The 22946-nt window shown below is 50.9% G+C and overlaps 1 protein-coding gene across 1 annotated transcript; it reads left to right on the top strand.

Annotated features, from left to right (window-relative positions):
• The first annotated feature begins 9472 nt into the window (after positions 1-9472).
• On the top strand, positions 9473-20238 carry BNIP3 (BCL2 interacting protein 3). Its single transcript, XM_070432114.1, has 6 exons — positions 9473-9690; positions 15705-15855; positions 16373-16457; positions 17804-17910; positions 17985-18134; positions 19422-20238. Exons 1-6 carry the CDS (start codon positions 9645-9647, stop codon positions 19465-19467), a joined length of 585 nt encoding a protein of 194 aa, XP_070288215.1. The 5' UTR covers positions 9473-9644; the 3' UTR covers positions 19468-20238.
• Positions 20239-22946: the final 2708 nt, after the last annotated feature.

Raw genomic sequence — 22946 nt, 5'->3', positions numbered from 1 at the left:
GGGCCCGTCCCCAAAGGTCTGTCCACTCCACCTTCTTCCCCTAGACTTCCTACCCCCAAACCTGTGCCTTCGAAGTCCTATCATCAATATAGACAAAGATTGTCAGCCCGTAGACGGAAGGGTCCCAGGTTCGATTCTAATCAAGAGCACGTGCCTCTGTTGCAGGCTCAATCCCCGCCCTGGTCCAGTGCATGCGGGAGGCAACCAATTGATGTGTCTCTCTCATATTGATGTTTCTCTCTGTGTGTCTCTCCCCCTCCCATCCACTCTCTCTAAAAATCAATGGAAAAATATCCTCAAATGAGAATTTACAACAACAACAAAATACCAAAGTAAGTTGCAGACAGTACATGTCACCCTTGACCACTGCAACATACACATCATCCCCGGAGCTCAATACATTTTCTAACTTCATTCTTGGGGGCAAGGAGATCAAGGTAGAGTCAAGGAAGGCTCAGATCTTAGTGTACCAAACAGTGGGCTTTGCCACTGGGGTTCGTTCATGTAGCCCAAACCCCCATCAAGACACAGAACACACCCACATCCCCAGAGCGCCCCAATGCCCTTTCTGAGTCAATTGCGTGCCCCACCCCCAGGCCAACCATTCCTTACGGTATTTCCCACCACAGATTCATTCAGCCCGGAAGCTCATTGAATGGAATCACACAGTGTGCTGTTTGGGGTAAGCCTTCCACACTATCACGTCTATCAGTAGTTTGCTTTGATATACTGCTGCATATTATTGCGTTATATAAACTTTCCTCGGCTGCCTGGCCGTTTGGCTCAGTGGTTGAGCGTCCATCTATGAACCAGGAGGCCACGGTTCGATTCCCAGTCAGGGCACATGCCGTGGTTGCGGGCTCCATCCCCAGTGTGGGGCGTGCAGGAGGCAGTTGATCAATGATTCTCTCTCATCATTGATGTTTCTATCTCCCTCTACCTTCCTCTCTGAAATAAAAATATATTTTTAAAAAACTTTCTACGGCTTGTTTCTCCATTCTCCCGTTGAGGGCTACCTAGGCTCTTTCCAATTTGGGTCTATCATGGCCACCAACATTCTTGCACACAGCTTTCTATTTAGGGCACTTTCCGGTTTCTGCATCTGGGACAGCAGGGGGCGGTGGTGAGCTAGTCACTGGAGCCCTGGTCTTGGAGAGAGGAAGTGTCCCTATATCACCCGCGGACCTGAGGACAGTCCTTGAACCACATATGAATGAATGGGACAGAAAGGCGATGAGAGGATCATCACTCATGCCCCACATGTTGGTTCCTCAACAGCCAAGAGGCCACACAGGAGGCCTGGGTACAGGAAGAGGCAGACAAGAGATGGTCAAAGGTCCTCTCAGACCTCAGCCTCCCCTGCGCTGCCAATAGACTCCAGGGGATGTCTCCCTTCAGCTCTTACATGGAGGTCACCTGCGTGTTGTCACGCCTCGGCCCTATGACATGGCTGTTGCTGACGTGCTCTGTGAAGGAAGTCCTCAAAGAGTCGCTATCTGAGCCACCAGCACTGCTACTCTGTGCTCCCGTGACCTCTGCATTTCTCACACCCGGTCTCGCTGGGACCATCCTGTCCTGCTGTGCCCTCGTCACTCCCTAGCGACATGTCACATGCTAGGAGACCTTTGGGGATCCCTTCACCAAGAAAAGCAGAGTTAATCCGAGGGAGTGAGACACAGAAAGACTGATTATGACGCAAAATCACGGGGCAGCTTCCAGAATCTCTGGGAACTGTGTTTAAAACGCTGAGTCCTGCCCTGGCCAGTGTGGATCAGCTAGTTGAGTGTCCTCCCGGGCACTTAAGGTCACCAGTGCATATGGAAGGAAGCCAATTGATCTCTCTCTCTCTCTCTCTCTCTCTTTCTCTCTCTCTCTCCCACTCCTTTTCTCTCTCTCTAAAATCAATAACAACATATTTAAAAAAATTAAAACACCCCTGTTCCCCAGAACACACAGTCTGGGGTGGGACCTTGGATTTACCACTTGACCGAGCTCGGTTTGGAAACTGCTGGTGGGAAGGACGCTCTCAGATTTAAAACACAAAGGACACCCTGGCTGGTTTGGTTCAGTGGTTAGAGTGTTGGCCCAGGGACCAAAGGGTCACAGGTTCAATTCCCAATGAAGGGTACGTGCCTCGGTTGTGCTCTCACATCGATGTTTCTCTCTCCCCCCCTCCTCCCTCCTTTTCATCTCTCTCTACCCTCTTCCTTCCACTTTCTCTAGAAACCAATCGAAAAAAAATATCCCCGGGTGAGGATTGGAACACAAAGGAAACTGCCTAAGAAGAACCTTGTGTTTACTAATTACCTTATCACCATTTACTCCTTTTTTATTTAAAGTGTCTTTATTGTGGAAAGTATTATAGGTGTCCCCCCTTCTTCCTCCATTGACACCTCCTCCCCGCTTAAACCATTTGATTGTAAATGCCCTTGGTTAGGAAGATAGGACTTTGCAGTTTACTAGATAGCTGTAAACTGCTTGGCTCTCTAATATCTGTCTCAGTTTCCCCATTCCACTTGTCCTGGCCCTGGCGTACTACCTGGCTCACTCCCACCTGCTACCTGCAGTTCCCTCCCCCTGTGCCTGCCCCTTCCGGAGCCTGCCTGGCTGCTCTCAGGGCAGCCGCAGAGACCGCTGCAGGAGGCCAGGGCTGGGAGCCATCAGGAGCGAGCTCAGGGCCTTGGAGAACCAGCTCAGCCCTTTCCAGGGCCTCCCCCGCCCCCACAGCCTCTCCCAGGGGGCCCAGTGGTGCCTGGGCACAGGAGCCCAGCGGCTGCTGGAGCCACTGAGCTGCCGGCTGGTCCAGACCCGCTTCCCTACGCCCCTCCCTGCTCCCGCACAGCCGGCCCAGCCACCACGTGAGCAGTCGCATGACGGTGTTTGCTCAGCGTGTGTTCCCATTACCCCGGGCTGGTTAGAACACACAGGCCGTTCTCCCCCAAGAGCAGCTGAGCGATTGCTTCACATAGAAGGACAAACAAACGTGGCGCCCCGGCTGCCGGGACGGGGCGCTCCAGGAGCCGCTTCCTGCTGGGGGCATCGCAGGCGCGCAGGGCGGGCGCCAGACACCCTTTGCTCTGGAGAGGATCCTGCTCCTTCACCAGGAGGGACACGGACCGGCGAACTGGAGGCAGCGCAAGCCCTTTGTTGACAGTTCGAGGGATTTCATCATGCGACTAAAAATAGCCCGGGCCTAGTACAGACATCGCTAGGAATTCGTGGAAAAGTTCCCGTTCGTCTGGAAGAGAAAGGGAAACAGAACAGTATGATCGGTCTGCAGGCGGGCCCAGCCCCCTGGCCGACCGCGCCGGGACTGAGAGTCCCTGGGAAGGTGGAAAACAATTCCTCCGCGCGGTCCCTCACGCAGATGCTGGACAGTATCCAGAGGCCTCATGGTCATTTGAATAATGTCCCCACCCACTCACACAGCCATGCGGGTCACCAGGGAAACAAAACAGTTGGATTATTCCTTTCCCTAGGGCGAGGGGGGCGGGGAGGGAGGGAAGGGAGGGGCGGTGGATGCCAGGCAGACTTTTCAAGTCACTTCTAGATCAGAGATGCCCTCCTTTTGCGCACAAGTCTGTAATTATTGTGCCCTGGCCAGTGTAACCATCGAACCCTACCCCAACTCAGGGCTGCACCCAGGAAAGGTGCGTGTGACGTGTCAGAGGGGCTGGCTGCCTGTCTCCCCTGCATGGCTCCCCTGCCCAGACGCAGCCCTGACCTCCAGGGGCCATTCAGGGGAAGGTCTTAGCTGCCCATGCACCACTGGGTGGGAGGTGATCCACAGGGACTGTCCCCTTCGGCTGCCTCTGCCGGGCTTGGGGGCTCTGGAAATGCTGGGCCTCTCCCACCTGCCGTCCGGTCTGGCACTGTGACAGTGGCCACTGCTGCCCACTCAGACCAATACCTCCCACCTGCCACTGGCTTGCCCAGTTGACTCCAGGCAGACCCTAGACAACCCCAGGCCACGCCCTGTCCCCCAGCTAAGCATCTTTTCATGCGTTCACAGGCCATTTGGGGTTTGTGTTTGTTCTTTGTCCACGTAGCCCTGGGCTGTTCGTGGTTCACTGAGTCCTGTTGGACTTGTACACCTTCACATGCTAAGCCTTGGCCTGTCCTGTGGATGGCAGGGAACTCCTTCCAGTCTGAGTCACGCAGCGCCCTTTACTTCAGTAAAAGGTACCCCCTGCTTGTGAAAAAGGACCAGTGGTCCAGCCTGCCAGCCGGTGGCTGTGAGGGTCAGATGGGAGCGTACGTGCCAGGGCTCGGAACTTTGTGGCGCACAGTGAGGGAACAGGGCTGGCTCTCCCGATGCTCACCTTTCCCCGTAACATGTTAAAACACAAATTCAACCGAGTACATTTGGAGATCGAATTGGCTTTACAGTCCACCCATAAACCAGGCAGCAACCCATCCAACTCTAGAAGGCACTCCCAGGGGTTGCACAAAGAGGAAGGCTTTTATTTATTTATTTTTAATGTTTTATCTACGGATTTGAAAGAAAGCGAGCAAGAGAAACTTCGATTTGTTGTTCTACTTATTTACATTGATTCTTGTATGTGCCCTGACCTTGGCCAGCCAGGTTCAGTGGTTTCCCTTTAAGAGTAAACATGTGTGTAGGGGGGTGGGGGGGGGGGGTGGCTTGTAGAGAGTTCTATCTGGGGAGGGAAAACCAGGCTGTGATAGGAATATTTTCACTTACATTTCTGGGTAATGGCCTGTAGAGACTCAGAGGGCCTATAAAATTTACACATCTCCATGAGCTTAGCAGGTTGCCGTGTGAGACACAAAACTCAATTATGTTTCTAAATACTAGCAATAAACAATCCAATGAAATATAACAATGATGGTAATTACAGTAACGTTAACATATGAATATTTAGGGATAGGTCTGACAAAACTGTGCAAGCCCTCTACCCTGAACTACAGAACGCTGCTGAGAGAGACGCGAGAACACCCAGCTAATGGAGAAGCACCCAGCTAATGGAGAAGCACCCTTACTGGGCTGGAAGACTCGGTGTCGGCAGCTTCCCTAGCAGAGGAGCCTGCGAGGGGTGTGGAGGGAAGCGGTGTGGCATGGACACTTTCTGTGAGTGCCACCCGTGTCTGTGGGGCAGCTACTCCCTGTGTGTTTTCTGCTGTGTCACCCCAACACTGCTAGGTCAAGGGTGGTGTCTCATTGAATCAATGAGAATGAAAATTGAGGGCCCCTCAGAAGGAAAGGCCAGTGCCTCCAGATCTCAGGAGCAGCCTTATCTAGACTGGAAAAGGCAGCCACAGGCTCACCTCACTAACGCAGGGAGGGCCTGCCTGGCAGCCTTGCAAACTCAAGAGACCTCAAGTAACCACAAAGGATGGTCTGCAATGGAAACCTTTAATTATATAGCAGGCTATGGTGGGTAGTCACGTCCTAGGACAGTATCTTCTCTGGCAAAGATCAACTTCGATCTTTACTGAGCCTATTGTTTTTTTGTCTAAGACAGTGGTCGGCAAACTCATTAGTCAACAGAGCCAAATATCAACAGTACAACGATTGAAATTTCTTTTGAGAGCCAAATTTTTTAAACTTAAACTATATAGGTAGGTACATTGTTATTAACTTAATTAGGGTACTCCTAAGCTGGCCGTTGCTAAAAACGTCCTCATTTTATAATAATAAAGCCACCAACACAAAATAATTACAATTCTTAAATTGATGACAAAAATACCTGTAGGATTTGCAGCTGGTTGGAAAAATACAGGTAACTTTGTGCTTCGAGTAGGTACTTTTGTCACCATAGCACTAACCACTGCACGATGAGACTGCTGACTGACTGGCTCACTCAACTCGTGCATGAATCACACGCGCCTCCCTTGCACGCTGCGTATCCCGTGGCCCGCCTGCGCTGTGTCTCCTGTCGCCCGACCAATCGACCGACCGACCGACACCCCCCACTTCTAACGCCACTTCTTCAAAATAGTCTCGCCCAGGCCGAAAACCGACTTCTGCGCATGGGCCACGAAGTTTCAATCGCACTGTACATGCGCGCCCGCATGTGGTATTTTGTGGAAGAGCCACACTCAAGGGGCCAAAGAGCTGCATGTGGCTCTCGAGCCGAGGTTTGCTGACCACTGGTCTAAGATAACATACCTGTGTTATGTCAGGATAACTTCTAACTTCCCTTTTTTTCTGGACCCCCTCAGGGCAAAACCACAAATTCCCTCATTGTTATTGTTATAGTGTTCTTATTTTTTAAATATATTTTATTGATTTCTTACAGAGAGGAAGGGAGAGAGATAGAGAGTTAGAAACATCAATGAGAGAAAACCATTGATCAGCTGCCTCCTGCACATCTCCTACTGGGGATGTGCCCGCAACCCAGGTACATGCCCCTGACCGGAATCGAACCTAGGACCTTTCAGTCCTCAGGCCGATGCTCTATCCACTGAGCCAAACCGGTTTCAGCTGTTATAGTGTTTTTAATTGTGGATTGTTAACTGTCCTGCACCCACGTGTGTAGAAGAAGTATGTGTCTATCATTTCACGTTTTATCCAATCCCAAAGGTTTCCTCGCTTTGCTTTCTCCCACCTCCCTAATCTATCACCAATGGATTTCATGTCACCTTCTGATGGGAATTTGTAAAACTAAGAGAAAAGCCGCCATTCTTCAGAGCAATGTCTCAATGCCTTGAAATTCTGCTTCCCAGCAATTGATAGTTTGGCTCAAATAAACTCACAAAAATTCTTTACATGTTTGAATGTTTCTTACGTTAACAAAACGAAGACTTCAGATGAGGACAGCAGAGGCTGTGTCATCAGAGCTGCAGTAGTGGGGGTCCAACTGTCGCTGGGTCCAGCAGAGATCCCAAAGCAGGCAGGGGAGAGGGAGACTTCATGGTAGAAACGGGGGCTCCAGTGTGCCCTGATGGAGGCTGGGGTCCCACTGAGCCTGGAGCAGGGAACCCCGATCGATCGGGGAGCATTCTGGCTTTCTCTGGTGGGTCTGGAGCTTCTGGTGGGTCCTGAGCTGGAGAAATGGGGAAGTCCATTGGGGAGGATTGTTACAGGGGTTGCTATGGGGCTTCCAGTTGCTAGAGACACGTGTCAACGTAAGAAACTTTCAAACCTAAGAGAGTTTTTGTGAATTTACTTGAGCCCAACTGTCAACAACTGCAGGGAAGCAAAATTAACGGATTGGAATACAAGTCCAGAGAATGGCAGTTTTTCACCTTATTTATACATTGCAAATCAAGGGGAAAGACATAAGTGGGTGACATGAAATCCATTGGTGATAGATTAGGCAGTGATGGTGAACCTTTTGAGCTCAGCATGTCAGCATTTTGAAAAACCCTAACATAACTCTGGTGCTATGTCACATATAGAAATTTTTTGATATTTGCAACCATAGTAAAACAAAGACTTATATTTTTGATATTTATTTTATATAATTAAATGCCATATAACAAAGAAAAAGCAACCAAAAAAAATGAGTTCGCGTGTCACCTGACACACGTGTCATAGGTTCGCCATCACTGAATTAGGGAGATGGGAGAAAGCAAATCAGGTGGGTAGTCTCTGGGAATGGCAGGTAAGATGATAGACACATTCATTTTTTACATAGGGGGGTGCAGGAAACTTAACAGTAAAATGGTAGTGTAACCCGACAAGCAAGGGGGTCCAGGCTGCCTGGCACTACTTGAGCCAATTAAGCAGAGACAGGGTTGAATCATATATGAGCGTTTCTTCCAATAATGCCGGCAGCGTGGGAGAGCAGCAGGTAGAAGGACAAAGATTACGTGGGAAAGTAGGAATTCCAGGCATGGGAAAGCAGGCAAGGTATAATCTACGGATTACAAATTATGCGAACTCTGGTGGCAGAGGGGGGTGCCTTGGGGACCAGATTACAGGCAATAGGGGCTGGGGGTTGTGAAGAGCAGGTGCCTCCAGGATTAGATTGTTTGTCTTTCCGTAATGATGGGCAGTTTTCGGGACAGGAGGATGGAATGCACTCTGATGTCTCAGGGCGTCAACTCCCAGCCAGGTTAGAATGTGCTTTCTTTCTTTTTTTATGATTGGCTTTTATTTTTTATTTTTTAAACTTTTTATTGGTTAAGGTATTACAAATGTGTCTTTATCCCCCGCGTTGTCCCCTCATCCCCCCAGTCTTGCACTCACCCTCACCCCCTGTTGTCTGCGTCCATCGCTTATGCTTATATGCATGCATACAAGTCCTTTGGTTGATCTCTCCCCCTTGCCCCACCCTCCCCTACCTTCCCTCTGAGGTTTGAACATCTGATCGATGCTTCTCTGTCTTTAAATCTGTTTTTGTTCATCGGTTTATGTTGCTTTCCTTAATCAGAACAAAACAATAATGGTTAACAGAGCATGATTAATATTTATTTTATTTCTTATAATAGCTAGGCCCCAATATTATATTTCTGCCTCTAATAATATACATGCACATCTTTTACGTAGTTGGGTATAGAATACTTAACAGTCAACAATTAACATAACAATGAGAGGATTTATGGTCTCCGCCCTTGTGCCCTGAGGGGTCTGGAAAAAGGGGAGTTACCCTGACATTCCAAAGGTCTGCTTTGGTAGATGCAAAAGACAATAGGCAGGCTCAGCTAAGGTGAAGATTGACTTTTGTCAGGGAAGATTCTAGACTAGGACCTGCCACAAACTGCTTTTAGTAAAAAAGTTTTAATTTAAGACCATCCTTTGTGGTTACTTTAGGTTTCTGAGTTTGCAAAGCCACCACGCAAGCCTTCCCTGAGCTTGTCAACAGCACGTGGCCCCTTTAGTCCACACACCTTCTGCAAGTCTGACTTCGAGCAGGCTGCCTCCTGGCTGGTCTCTGCAGGTGAGGGCTGGCCTCCCGGAGCCGGTGGCCACGGGGTGTGTCGCATTAGTCTTTACAGATGGCCTGGCCTGGACTGGTTCCACATGCAGGCCACCAGCAAGCCCCCGGGCCCATCTCGATTTCTCCTTTCCTTCATTGCCTACGATGCTTCAGGGACAACAGTAAACCCTCCGGCAACATTACAGATGGCCCTGCGGGCCTCAGTGACCTCGTCGCCTTGCGCACTTGCACTTCGCGCAGGTCCACCTGTAGGACGGAGGCTCACCATCCGCTCCATCTGCCCTTGGACCAACTGAGTCCCGGTCCCGCGAACGGCGCCCCGCCCCCAGCGGAATAGCCCCGCCCACGCTTTGGGCCCGCCTCTCACTCTAGGAAGCCCCCCCCGCCCCGCGCCTGCGTACAGAGCCCGGATCGTCAGACCCCGCCCAACGCACTCGTGTCCTGTTGCTAACCTCCCAACCGCGCAAGCGCGCTCCAAACCTCAGGCGACGCTCAGACCCAACCCGCGCACGCGCCGCACGCGCCGCACGCGCCCCGCGCGCCCCCCGCCCTCGCGCACGCGCAGGCCTCTCCCCTTGGCCAATGGGCGACGCCGTCGCTTATCCGCCGCTTATCTGCCTTGCGTCTGTCGGCGCGCGTCAGTCAGTCGGGGTCTCAGGCTGACGTTGCTGGGCCTTCTGTTCCCCGTGTTCGTGTTCCTGCTCCCGCCGTCCACTTCTGAGCGCCTGACACTCAACCAACCCCGGCCCCGACCCCAGCCCAACCCGCCAGCCGCAGCGCCCTCCCTCCGGCGCCATGTCGCAGAGCGGGACTCCCGGGCTGCAGGAGGAGAGCCTGCAGGGTGAGCCGCCGGGGCTGGGTGTCGGGGAGGCTGCAGTGCGAGGCCTCCCCGGGACGGGAGCGGGAGCCGAGGCTGCGCTGTGGGGCGGGGAGCGCCGTCCCCTTCGGGGGGTCTGTGCAGCGGGCTCGGGGCGGCTCACTGCCCAAAAGCGGAGGTCCGGGGACGCCAGGTGGGTCTCCGGGACGTGGGAGGGCCCCAGTTGCGTTGCCTGCGGGGGTAGCTCTCGGGTGGGGGGTCTGGACACGGATCGGATTCCACCAGCAAACCTAAATTCTGCAGCGAAGGGCAACTGGAGATGCCACGGTCCTTAAAGACCGTGTTCCAGTTCCTATCGTGTAGTTCAGACCAGAGTGGGTTGTAGCGAGCGGTAGCCAAGCGTTCCGCTCAGTGGCCTGGGCAGGGGTTGTGGACCTCGAGCGGCAGTGCTAGCTCTAGTGACGGCTAGGACTCGCGAGGGCACTGGCTGCTCTTCTCAGTGTAAGAGGTGGGCAGCGTTAAAAAAAATGGTATAGGCGTGTGCACAGGCTTTTTCAAGTTCATGTCCCACTTGCACTGGAAAGTCACTCCAAAACAAAGCTCAGAATTGATTTGTGGCTTCAAAAAAAGAAGCCGGAGGACCGGTTCCGGCTGCTCCGTGCTGCAGCCGGTGCAGAGCTTAGGCGCAGCTTGCCTGGCGCCCCGCGCTGGCTGGTCGAGGTCCCCGCGCTCAGGGCCGCGCTGCTTCCAGGCCCAGCTGAGTGGTGGCAGCCTGGAGGTCCGCCCCCGGGGCCTGGCTCCTCCGGGCCCATCCAGCGATCCGGGGGCCGGGGAGTGGGAGGAAGGGTTCGGTGGCCGTCGACCTTCGTGTTCTCTGAAGCAAGAGTTTACTAAGCAGAATGAGCATGTAAATAAGCTGTAGGAGGACTGTTCAAATCTTCCAGAATGAATATTAAAATCGTTAATTATTCAGATAAAGTTAGTGAGCTTATTTAATTAGCCCAATACATTGTACAGGGTATTTAAAAACTACACCCACATTTAAAAAAATCTGTAATCTTAAATTTTGAAATTGCCTAATTATTTTGTTCGAACTAGATTAAGGGATTAAATCCTTGTTGTCTTTCCTCACACAAGATTCAGGGGTGTTTTATAAACCCGTCCTTTGCTTCACAACCATCCCTTTTCTAATTATCAGACTGCTTACTTGCTATTTTCCTCACTGGTTCAGACTTAGTTTGGAAGGTTCCGAGTCCTCCCGAGGGGCTCAGGTCTCCCTCCCCTGATTGACACCGAACTGCTGAGTCACTGGCAATGCAAAATGGCCAGCTCACGAATTAAAAGATGGGTTTTTCTGTTTTGCTTATTCTATAAAAAGGTGGTTACACAGGGAGTGGAAACTCATGGTAAGGGCTCTTTGGGCCATTTGCTCCTGTGTACGTGCGGCAGGGCACACGCCACTCTCCGGTCTGTGGGAGGAGCACTGGGGAAGGGCAGCTGCCCTGGAAATGTGAACCCGAGGATTCCTGGCCTGTCCTCCGCTCTGATTTGATTCGGTTCCCTCTTGTTTACGTCTGACTAGGACTGAGCAGCCAAACCCACAACAGCAGCACTTTCCTCTTTCCTTGTATTGGCCAGGACCAAATGTTTTCCCCCGTTCACCTCCTGGCTCATTCTAGTTAGAACTGTTGACTTGCAAGGTGTTCTCATGCCTCTTTGTCAGGAGATACACGACTGCTGAACAGCAGGGAGATGGCGTTTTGGCCGATGTTTACACAGGGCGGGGGAGGGGAGGTGCATGGCTTCCTTCCCAGGAGGCCTCTCTTCGCTTGAGTGCATCCTTCAAGAGGGTACCCAGCCTTCCCTGGGAGACAGCCCCACCTCTTCCCAGGTGCTCACCACGGACAAAAGTGAATGAAGAGAGAACTAATGATTTATTTGAGGGGACTTTAGTACCATGCAGTTTGAGAGCATAAGGGTTTCAGACATCTAAGTCCTAGCCCAATTACTGATTTCACAGATGGTCACAATCATCAAGCCCAGTGGGCAAGTGACAACATTAAAGGAAAAATCAGATGGCTTTCTGTTCAGAATCGCTATTTCCCTTCTTGGGGAATCACTTTTCAGTCAAGGCTTGTTCCTGTGCCACCTCTCCCAGGGAAGAAGCCCTCTGTGACTAGGGTGGTTGTCCCCCTCCCTCCCCTTAGCTGCTCTGCCCCAGGCTTTCCCTCTGGGCTGCCAGGCCGCCTCCAAACTCCCTCAGTTCTGACACTGATCTCACTGTCTTACAGAAAGTTGTTTGGATATTTGTCATTCCCTCTAGCCAATCATTTTCAACCCTGCCTCTCATTGTAGCTTTCCAAGAGACTATTTGCTGAGGTCTTGCCCTAGCACTGCAAATCAGAATTTGCAGAGTGCAGTGCGTTGGCCTCTGGGAACAGTGGAAACGCACCACAAGTGATTCTCTTTAGCCACTGGTGGGACCTGCTACCTGGGGCTAGCAGCCATGGGCAAACTACGGCCTGCGAGGATCCAGGATCCAGCCCGTTTGAAATGAATAAAACTAAAAAAAAAAAAAAAAAAGACCGTACCCTTTTATGTAATGATGTTTACTTTGAATTTATATTAGTTCACACAAACACTCCATCCATGCTTTTGTTCCGGCCCTCTGGTCCAGTTTAAGAACCCATTGTGGCCCTCAAGTCAAAAAGTTTGCCCACCCCTGGGCTAGAGTGTGGGGTGGCCTTGTGGGGCTCCATTCCCTCGGGTCTGTCCAGAAAAGGCTGGAGCTGGTGGACACTTAACCTCATCAACCTTCTTCAGAGGTTGGCTTGCTGTGTCGTTATCGTAAAATACAAGCAGGTGTGGCTGGCCAGCTAGGAATGAGGGCTTGCCTTGATCAGCAACAGCACCTGTTTCTTCCCAGGCCTCATTATGAGGCCAGTTATTTGGTAGATGATTTTCGACTCTGAGAAACTTTTCTAAGGTCGTGAAGCAACCGTAACGCCATCTTTCTTACAAGATGTAAGCACGTTCATATCATACTTGCTCTTCATTTTCCAGTTGTTTAACGTCAATAATACAACTTGCCCTTCACTAAATCATTCCTTGGAATATACATATTTTAGACCCAAAGCTTTTGCTGCAGAATGGGATTTTTACTTTCTCAAGGATGCTTAGGACTTTTTATGAGATGATTCTAAAAAGCATATATTAGTACTTGTCTCCATGGAGCCCTGAGTTGGCCCTTGAGGTATAATAAAATATATGGACACCTGAAACTAATATTTCATGTTATCAGTTATACCTCATTTAAAATTGTTTATTTAGTGTTCTCTGTTTACTGGCACAGAGCTCTAAACCCTTGGGAGTACTTGAATGATAGGATTGTCTTTGCTATTCATCAACAGCCCCTTTTGTAGGGAGTCCCAGTGGAACACAGGAGTCTGCTCATGAGGTGACCCGTGAGGCCCTGGGTAGCCTCAGGGTGCAGGTGGAAAGACCAGCTCAGTGGTCAGAGGGTGGAATCCAGGAGGAGGGACTGGAGATTGGGTTATGCTGATCCTCACCCGAGGATATTTTTTTCCATTGATTTTTAGAGAGGAAGGAAGAGGGAGAGAAACATCCATTGGTTGTCTCACACATGGGGCCAGGGATTGAGCCTGCAACCCAGGTACAAGGCTTTGACTGTAATCGAACCCAGGACCCTTCAGTCCCAGGGCCTATGCTCTATCCACTGAGCCAAACTGGCTAGGGCTAGAGCTTGGGTTATGAAACCTTTGAGCTGGGAGGGTGGTGCGCAAGGAGAGGCCTCTTGGCGTCTCCTCCAGTTGGCTGCTCCTGAGTTGTGTCCTTTCTGGTAAATGGGTGAACGTCAGTAAAGTTCGGGAGTTGTCCTGGTGAGTGTGTGTGGAGGGTGGGTATTGTAGGAACTCCAGAATGTGTGGTCTGCCAGGCAGGAGTGGGGGAGGCCTGGCATCCCCTTTGCGGGGTGTCTGATGTGGGGGCAGTCTCATGGGACCAAGCCCTTTAACTTGTGGGACCTGACCCTGACTGTCGGTAGTGTCGGCATTGACTTCAGCTGTTAGATGGCCAGTTGGTGTTGGAGAATTGGTTATTGGTGTGAAACCCTCACAAATGTATCAGAGGTGGTATCAAAAGACTCTGTTTACATTAGATACCATAGTGAGCTGATCTAGTACATTAAGCCAAGCCCAGAATCCGACTAACCTGCTGAACCTAGGAAAATGGAACTGTGCCCAGCACGGGGCCTGTGGTACTGTTCCATGCCACTGCGCCAGAGCTGGCGTGCTAGTTGGCTGAGTATCACCTTGAGTCCCAGGGGAGGAAGGAGGGCTTGAGCTTTTACAATGATGCGTGGGGGTGGGGTGCATCAGAACACGCGGAAGATGGTCGGCAGCCTTGATGATGACACAGTGAGTCTCTGGAAATGATGAAGTCTCTGAAGTCACTGTAGCCTTTGCTCAGAGCAGAGGCCCAGTGGCCCGGGCTCCTGCTGTGTTCATGACAAGCAGCGAGAGAGGCTAGCGAAGAACGTGCGTTGATTTGAAAATCTGAGTGATGGTTTTGTTAGAAGTGCACTGGGAGGCTGGTGTCCTGATACGCCTTTTTCTAATATGATAGAGGCTATTGAGGGTCAGTGGACTTTCAGAAGGAGGTGCCGCTCAGTGTGGAACGTCATGAGTGGCTGGGGTGCAGCCCTGTGGTTTAGGACCAGCTGCTCAGCCCCCTCACCTTTGGGAGATGATTATTGTAATATAATTAGTGTGCTGAGCTGCCCTAGAACATGGATTTTTCAGTCTTCTGTTCACTCTGCCTTCACTCTGTCCCTACTCTACCAGTGATCTAGGGACACACAGATGTGGAGATACACAGACTCAGGGCACAAAATAGAGAACTGTCCTGGGCCCGTGCTCTTCCCAGCCCCTGAGCAGAGGGAGAAGCAGAGGCCGCCTTGTCAGTGAATGGAAAAAACTTCCCTGGGTCAGATCACACACACAGATTACTTCAGGTTCACTGAACCCAGGTCTGAATGAGTGTCAGAACAGTGCAGCTTCTTGAAAATAATACAGTAGACTACCTTCATGACCTCAGATTAGGAGGAGGTCGAAAATCTGACTGATTAAAATCAAGAGTTTATGTTCATTGGAAGATGTGGAGTGAAAAGACAAACAGTGCAAGTTACTTGCAACACATTCAGATGGAGAAAGGCTGTTATCTTGAATATTGAACTGCTACAGACAGAAAGACCACGCCCCCCTTGTGTACACCGACCTGAGCACCGTGGGCACCACTCGCCACATGCGCCGGCTCAGCGGGGTGGAGGGAGTTCATCCAGTTCACGCCCAACACTGGCCTTTGGGAGATGCAGCTTCGCTGAAAGTAGTGGCTTCACTCAAGGGTTCTGTGCTGCGGGTGAGAGTGGCTTTTGTGTTACGTTTTGGTAAGCACATGACAGTTCTCTGAATCTATAAAACCTCTCTGGGTAGAATCCATTTGTTTGGGATTTATAACGTCAATTTTTAGTTCAAGTTAGAAATGCTGAGCTCACTCCGAGAGGACTCAGCCAGGTGACTTGGGATGGCTTGCTCTGCTTAGTCAAGTTCAGTCAGAAATCACCTTTGTTGTGTCCAGGGTGATTTCCTCTGGCTCCTGATGTTAATCAAGACGGAGCAGCAAGTGTAATACTTGGGCCCTTAGGGTGAGAATGTGCCGCTGGTGTGTGGCAATCTTGAAGAGAGATAGTTTAAACCTTACCATTTAAAACTCAAGCTTTTGTTGGCACCCTCTTCTAAAAGTTGAGTGCAAAAAAGCTCTCCGGTCATTTGGACTCTGCTGCTGCAGACACACGTCCCAGCTCCTCAGGAGGGTGAGGCGGGACCAGCAGCTGTGCTGCAAGAGCTGGGAATGGGTGTGGCTCAAGCCATCCGTGTGTGTCCCAGCTCCTCTGGGGAATGGAAGGGTGGACTGGTTGTCACGGTAGAAATTCTAACTCTGCCCTTGTTGTGTCCCCACAGGCTCCTGGGTGGAACTGCACTTTAGCAGTAACGGGAACGGCAGCAGCGTGCCAGCCTCAGTTTCTATTTATAATGGTGACATGGAGAAAATCCTGCTGGATGCCCAGCATGAGTCTGGACGGAGCAGCTCCAAGAGTTCTCACTGTGACAGGTGGGTGCAGACACATGCATGCCACAGTGCTGCTGTACTAGGAGCGAGCAGGCTCGACTGTGGTGCCCATTCCCTTAGACAGCGGCTCCTTGTCCTCTGGTGGAAGGAGGGACCACGATGCAACAAGGGGCAGACACTGTCCTGTCCCCTCCCCTGCTTCTGCCCCCTCACCTCCAGTAGCTTTGTCATGAGCAACTGTCCTCAGCACGGCCAGTGACTCAGGCAGCATGGCTGAGTCCGAGATCAAAGGCCAGGTGCTCACCAGGATTGTGTAACAGACCCCAAAGCTAGTGGGTGACGAAACCACCACCCTCAGACTATCCCGTGTCCTCCTGGGACTGGCTGGTGGATGCTTGTTGAGCTCAGCTGGAAGGTGGGAGATGGGGCTGGCCCTGGCCTTGTGCCAGTGGAAGGGAAGCTGCTTCTCACTGGCCATCCCTTCCACAGGGCTTTGCTTCTGATGTAGAGACTGCTAACATGTTCCATTTTTCCCACTCACATTCATATCATTTTCTAGCCCGCCTCGCTCACAGACCCCACAGGACACGAACCGAGCATCTGAGACAGACAGCCATAGCATTGGAGAAAAGAACAGCTCTCAGGTAGGCCAGGGTGGCTGTGTAGTATGTGATCTGCTCCTGTGATCAGTCTGCAGTGGGACCGAGTAGAGAAACGTCTGGCTTTGAGAATGTTTCTTGCCTTTTTTGGAACGTGTGCAGTGAGGGCATGTCTACACCCGGGCTCACACTGAGCTGACTAGTTATGAGCTTAGGTAGGATAAAGGGTGGGGCCCTCTATCCTATATTCCTATGTCCTGGAGAGGGTGTGAGTGGCCTGTGGGAAGGGTATCTGGGGTCATTAGTGGGTAGTCACAGTCTTCTTGACTATAGGTTGGGCTGTGAATGGGTTTTAATGTCTACAGGAGAGCCGGCATTCTCTATAAGCCGCTCAGGGCAGCTCTTCCATTGTGGTCGAAATGCTGATGGGCCTTCCTCATGCAGAGGAAGCAATGCCAGTTGCTTCCAGAAACTGTCTGCAGGCCATGCTAACTGGTGGGTGCTTGGGTGGTTTAGAGTTAGGAGCTAACCAGGCTGGTCATTTCAGCCCGAGGTCCCTGTTCTAACATGTCAAGCACTGACTGAGCTTTGCTCTGACAGTGAGTACAGGGTGGTGGCCCTAGCGGATGTGCGTCAGTGGCAAAGGCCGGCCCTCCTTCGCTCAGCTGGGCACACAGGAAATGCCTTTAGGTGCTGCTCCAGCCAGCGCCTAGCTTTCTCCCTCCCAGGATGGTCCCTCAGAAGGACAGGAGGAATCCTTGTTCCCCAGGCTTTGTCTGGCAACAGAGGCTTCCAGGACTTGCAGGAGCTCCTGCCCCAGACACTTGGGTCCACTCCCAACTGGGGTGCCCTGATGTCTGGTTGGCTTTGCATTCTGGAGCAATTCTAAAATGTTAAGCAGTTTGTTTTTTTCAGATTCTAAAAAGGAATTTTATGCTCAGATACAGAATTTTTAAAATGGAAAAGCACCTATAATCCTACTTTTTAAAGCCCCCTTTTGCTAGTGTATTGTTGCATGATTTTACACATGTAGCTGGATCACGCTCTAGGAGTTTGGCTTTCCCTGCCATTTCACGTGAGAGTAGCTTTCTCTCAACACCATTTGCTCCACAGCGTTTGCAGTTTTCATTTCCTTCTGTTGTGCCAGCTCGCCTTCAGTGTCTTTGTGGCGCCTGTCCTCCCTTCATGTTGCTTCCTTGGGACAGTATTTGCTGCCACCAGATCTCACAGTTGAGGCTTTGGCCACAGTGTCTGTCTGTCCGTAAAGGGGGAAGAGTGTGAGATGCAGCTCCACGGCCCACCCTCTGCCCACGGCTCTGAGATCAGCCTCTGGTCTGATGCTGGGCGGGGGGGCGGTGGTTCCTCGGTTTTTAACATTCACTCTCTCTTAGTCTGAAGAAGATTACATTGAGAGAAGGAAAGAAGTTGAAAGCATCCTGAAGAAAAATTCAGACTGGATATGGGACTGGTCAAGCAGGCCGGAAAACATCCCCCCTAAGTGAGTGTTTTGAGCATCATGAACTCGGTTTGAGGCGGAGCCTGCCAGTGAGCTCACAGCTCTTTCCTCTGCAGGGAGTTCCTGTTCAGGCACCCGAAGCGCACGGCCACCCTCAGCATGAGGAACACAAGTGTCATGAAGAAGGGGGGTGTCTTTTCAGCTGAGTTTCTCAAAGTCTTCCTTCCGTCTCTGCTCCTCTCACACCTGTTGGCCATTGGGTTGGGGTGAGTGATCCTGCATGGCCTGCCCGGACAGTTCTAGGTCTCAGTGACTTCCTGTTAAGCATTTTACTGAAATAATAGGCCATAAGTCACAGCTTATGTAACTATGTAAGCAAACATGTCCATGTGATCATTGTCTAGGTCAGGAAACAAACATGACCATGACCCTGGGAGCCCCGCCCCCTACCCTGCAGGCTGGCCTGGCACTGACGCTGCCAGTACAGGCGAGGGCACATAAGCGGGACTGGTGCTGGCTGCCTTAGCCGTGCTGTCTGTGCAGGAGCAGATGGACGGCCCTGCCTCAGGGCCTGCTGTGTGCACGCTCTGAACACCCGTTTCTGCTGCAGAGAGGTGCTGTCACTCGCGACTCCTGCAGTCCCCTCAGCAGGAACACAAGGCTCTCCTCTGGCTTCTTGCACTGATGATGCAGAAAACACACAAGTTCAGCTACAGATCCTAAGGACCGTTGACCCAGACAGCACTGAGGCACTGGGCATGAATCTGGGGAGCCGGGGCTGCTCTTCTCTCTGGCTCACCCCAGCCTGTCTGGGGCGGTGGCCTCACTTGTCCTGCTGGGCGACGGTGCTCTATGGCTGCAGCTCACTGGACAGACTGGGTGTCTTCAGCTTCTGATTTAGGCTGGTGCCACTTGGCAGGAGGGCTCGAGTCTGAGGCAGAGGGAGACCACAGTTCTGACTGCCTGTGGGAATGGCTTCCTGGGTGGGCTCCTCCATGTCAGCGTGTCCAGATTTATTGTGCCCAATGCTTTTCAGGGTCAGACTCGCCTGGGTGTGTATATGCAGTGATTTCTGGAGCTTTCTCCAGAACTAGCACTTGAGATTCTGAGGGAGGCAGAGCCATCAGGGTAGTGTCTGCAGCCAACTCCCACCTGAAAGCTGCCCTGCATCCTTCCTTCCAAAATTAACTTGACCCCTTGGGGCTCCCCTCTCCAGGCACCTCCTAACCATTTGCTGTGCCTGCCAAGCTCCATTTCTGTCCCCTTTCCTGGAGTCACACCCTCCTCTGCCATGGCCTCTGAGGTTGGTAGTCAGTACCATGTGCAGTGACTTTGTCCAGCAGGCTGCTGCATCCCTGGACTATAGTGTGCTCATGCAGGTTGGGGAGTCCCTCCTTCGTGGGGGTGTTGAGGGCATGAGGCGACTGTAAAATGCAGTGGTGGGAACACTGGGTGACCGTGCAGCCAGTCTGAGCTGGCATGGGGACAGCAGGGTTCACGGCTGCCGGCCGTGGAGTCCTGGGTCCACACTCACCTCTTACTTTTCTGCTCAGGATCTACATCGGGCGGCGTCTGACCACCTCCACCAGCACCTTCTGATGAGGAATTGGAATCGGCTTTTCACAAGGGAGCGGGATTCATACCAGAGCTTGCGACATGGCTCACTGAGGCGCGGTCCTGGCCTTGGTGGCTGGCCACTGTGTTGATTTGTTCTGTAAATGCTGGGTGCCTGATTTAGTGAGACGAAGAATAGACACTGAAACCACGCTAACCTAGAACCAACCCTACCTGTGGGATCAATCAATGAGCATGTCACACTAATACTACTGGAATAATGTGGTGGTAACTTTCCTTTGACATTATAAATATGAGTATAAATAATTTTACCATGCTAGTCATGATGTATGTATTTTAATTATCTGTAACCTTAATTCAGTTAAAATTCTCCCTATTTTGAAAGAATGAATAATGTTATTAAAGTGACTCCATAAATGGTTTGTCCCAAATAAACATGTGGCCTTACATTCACACTGCTGTAGGGCACCCTGTATGTGGATGCAGGTGTCTGTGAAGACCACGCTTCACTGTTAGCTGTTCTGATTTGTGTGTGATAGGGCCCAGGGCACAGGCCGGGCCCTGTGCAGTGCAGACACTGGCCTGCGTGCTGGGGCAGGGCGGTGACTGTAGTGACCACAGATGATGCACCTAGGACACCTGCTAAAGAACCTTGTCCCCACTCGGGATTGCTGCATTTAGGCTCATTTGTGTTCATTTTTTTGCGTGCTCTGAGATTCGGCTTCATTCTAAGTAAATCAGTGTCTACTTTAAAAGACTGGAACTAGAAAACAATAAACTTTTGCCAAATCTTCAGAGATTACTGTATTTGTATATGGTTTAAAAGGAAAACTATGAACGCTTTAGGGTAAAACCAGGCATAGTTCCCCTGCTGTCTAATTATTCTCTCTTCAGCATGGTTTTTTCAAGGCTGCCTCTGGTATGCTGTTTATGCTGTTGTGTATTTGTTTCACTTTTCCATATTAAATGCAGTTGTTAAAATAAACGTAAAAATTTCCTTTTTAAAAATCTTTTGTTAATATTGAGATGATTCACAGCCCTCATTGGCAGACAGCTGGCTGAGTGGCATCGGAATACTTTGGCATGAACCCTCTAAGAGTTGCTAAGGTCCCATTCAGTCAGGAAGTGTGTCTTTCCTGGGAAACGGGGTCTGTCTGTTCCTGGGCTTCTCTCTAGTGTCATGACATTGGCGTGGCACTCAGCACGTCTGGGAAAGGTCAGTGCCCATAGAATTAACACCTCTTAAAGAGCTAGTGACCCCCCATTGCCACTGAACCATCTGTCAGGCACCTGGGCCCTTGACGGGCAGGTGCTCTTGTCCCTGTCACTGATGGAGTCACTAAGCTCCTGGTGAAGGGCTGACTGTTTCCATAATGAGGCAGGAGACAAGGTTTTCTAGAGGCTTTTCCCATCACGACATCATTCTAGTGGACAGTTTCCTTAAAGTGTGTATATGTATGTTTGTATATATTTTTTTTCAGGTAGGGTAACAGTATTATAATTAAGCTTTTGCAAACAGACCTTTACTATTAATACAAATAACACTTAGTCATTGAATAACAAGTAAACAATACACAATCCAAACAATTTTGGATTAAAATAAATTAAAACATGCCTGGCTGGTGTAGCTTGGTGGTTGAGCATTGACCTATGAACTAGGAGGTCATGGTTCGATTCCCAGTTGGGCACATGCCTGGGTTGTGGGCGTGGTCCCCAGTCGGGGGGCATGTAGGAGGCAGCTGATGGAGGATTCTCATTGTTGATCTCTCCCTCTTCCTTCTTCTCTGAAATAAAAAGGGAGGGAGCCCTGGCTGATTTGGCTCTTTGGATAAGGCATCGGCCTGCGGACTGAAGCGTCCTGGGTTTGATTCCTGGTTGGGCGGGGCACGTGCCTGGTTGTGGACTTAATCCCCAGTGGGGGGCCATGCAGGAGACAGCTGATCAATGATTCTTATCATTGATGTTTCTCTCCCTCTCTGAAATCAATAAAAATATTTTTAAATAAAGGGGGGGAAGAGGGGTCAATGAACTGATACTGATTTCTTAGCTGTTGTCAATATCTATGACCCCAGTAGATAGGAAATGAGTCAGTGGCAGGCCATTTTAGAATAGCCCAGTCCGCTGATGGGACGAAGAATGATGGGACGAAGTCTTGCAGGGGAGGTACCATCTGTCCCTCACAGACTTGGCTGCTTGGGAGAAAGTATTGCTGGACTGCTCAGACTGGCCGCTGCATCCTATCCTTGGACTCACCCACCCACTGTGCAATGAGGTGCAGAGGCCTACCTGGGAAGGGTGGGAGAGCCACCAGGGTGGTCCATCTTTAAAGGGGACCCTCTGCTATCAGGTGAACTGCCCCAGTTGCCACCACTGGAAAGGAGATGAGATGAACCTACTGAGTCCTAAGTGCAGACTGGTGAACAAAGTAAGAGTTTGAGAAAAGAGAATAGAAGATGTAGTATGCTATCGTTTATGCAAAAAGCCAAAGGAAATGTACACATCTCATTGTGCAAAAAGGAATATGGTGTGAATATGCCAGAGATGGGGATTGGCTAGAGGGGTGGGCGGGACAGGGCAGAGCAGGAGATGGAAAGGTACGAGGAGGAACCATACTTTTTGTGTAAATGACTCAGACCCATAGTGATGCTTCACTTATTGCCAAAGTCAAATAGAGACAAGGGAATCTGATGAATGAAACCATGCTGAAGGGGCGGGGAAGGAGGGTGGGGCCCGAACACTGGATCACAATGGGCTGGGCACTGTAAGGTAAGGTCCAGTGGACACAGCAGCACAGGTCTTGCTGGTGAATCTAATTTCTGAAAGGGATGAATGAACAGGCCCCTGAGGCTGCTTCACTGTGTGCTGACCCTGAGCACAAGCACATCCTGGGCAGCGAGCCAGGCATCAGCAGAACTGGGGGGCCAGCATGTGGCCTGGGGTGGGGGGGCTTGCACTGGAGGTGTGTTAGCTCAGGGCTTTCAATACACAGGGAGCAATACAGAAACCTGGAGGTGTGAGTGCAGCGACTCCAACCTCCGCACTCCCTCCCTCAACCACGGGACAATGCAGCTCCAATGTCCTCTGTGACCTGTACTCACTTGCCAGTGCCTTTCTCGGGGGAGGACCCTCAGGAACAGGGGCTCCTGAGCCAGCTGAAGCAACCTGCAGTCGCAACCACAGTGACACCCACAGCCCTTGCTCTGTCCCATCCAAGACACAGAAGGCTGGCTTTTTACTTGGGGTGGGGGGGGGGGGGGGGGGGGGGAGAATACATTTTAAAGGAAAGATGGAAGAAGTTGTCTAAATCCACAGTGCAAATCGTTAAACATTGGAAATTCATTAAACTTTTTGGTGGAAATATATCCAACCCTATTTTACTAGAACTGCTTTTTCTTAAGGAACAGGGATGAGTGATTCTTAACTCTGTTCCACATCTCAGATTGGTAAACCATGTCACAACCAATATACAGCAATATTTTTCAAGTAAAATAAATGCACTTTTA

This window comes from Myotis yumanensis, unplaced genomic scaffold (assembly GCF_028538775.1).
Source record: "Myotis yumanensis isolate MYYU_CA2020_CCGP unplaced genomic scaffold, mMyoYum1.0.hap1 SCAF_13, whole genome shotgun sequence".
Lineage (NCBI taxonomy): Eukaryota > Metazoa > Chordata > Mammalia > Chiroptera > Vespertilionidae > Myotis > Myotis yumanensis.
This window is presented reverse-complemented; position numbering and strand designations above follow the sequence as displayed.

Coding starts and splice junctions, on each gene's coding strand:
- BNIP3 (XM_070432114.1), top strand. CDS start 9,645: ATGTCGCAGAGCGGGACTCCCGGGCTGCAGGAGGAGAGCCTGCAGG. Junction 9,691..15,704: donor GCAGGAGGAGAGCCTGCAGG/GTGAGCCGCCGG, acceptor GTGTCCCCACAG/GCTCCTGGGTGGAACTGCAC. Junction 18,135..19,421: donor CTGTTGGCCATTGGGTTGGG/GTGAGTGATCCT, acceptor TTTTCTGCTCAG/GATCTACATCGGGCGGCGTC.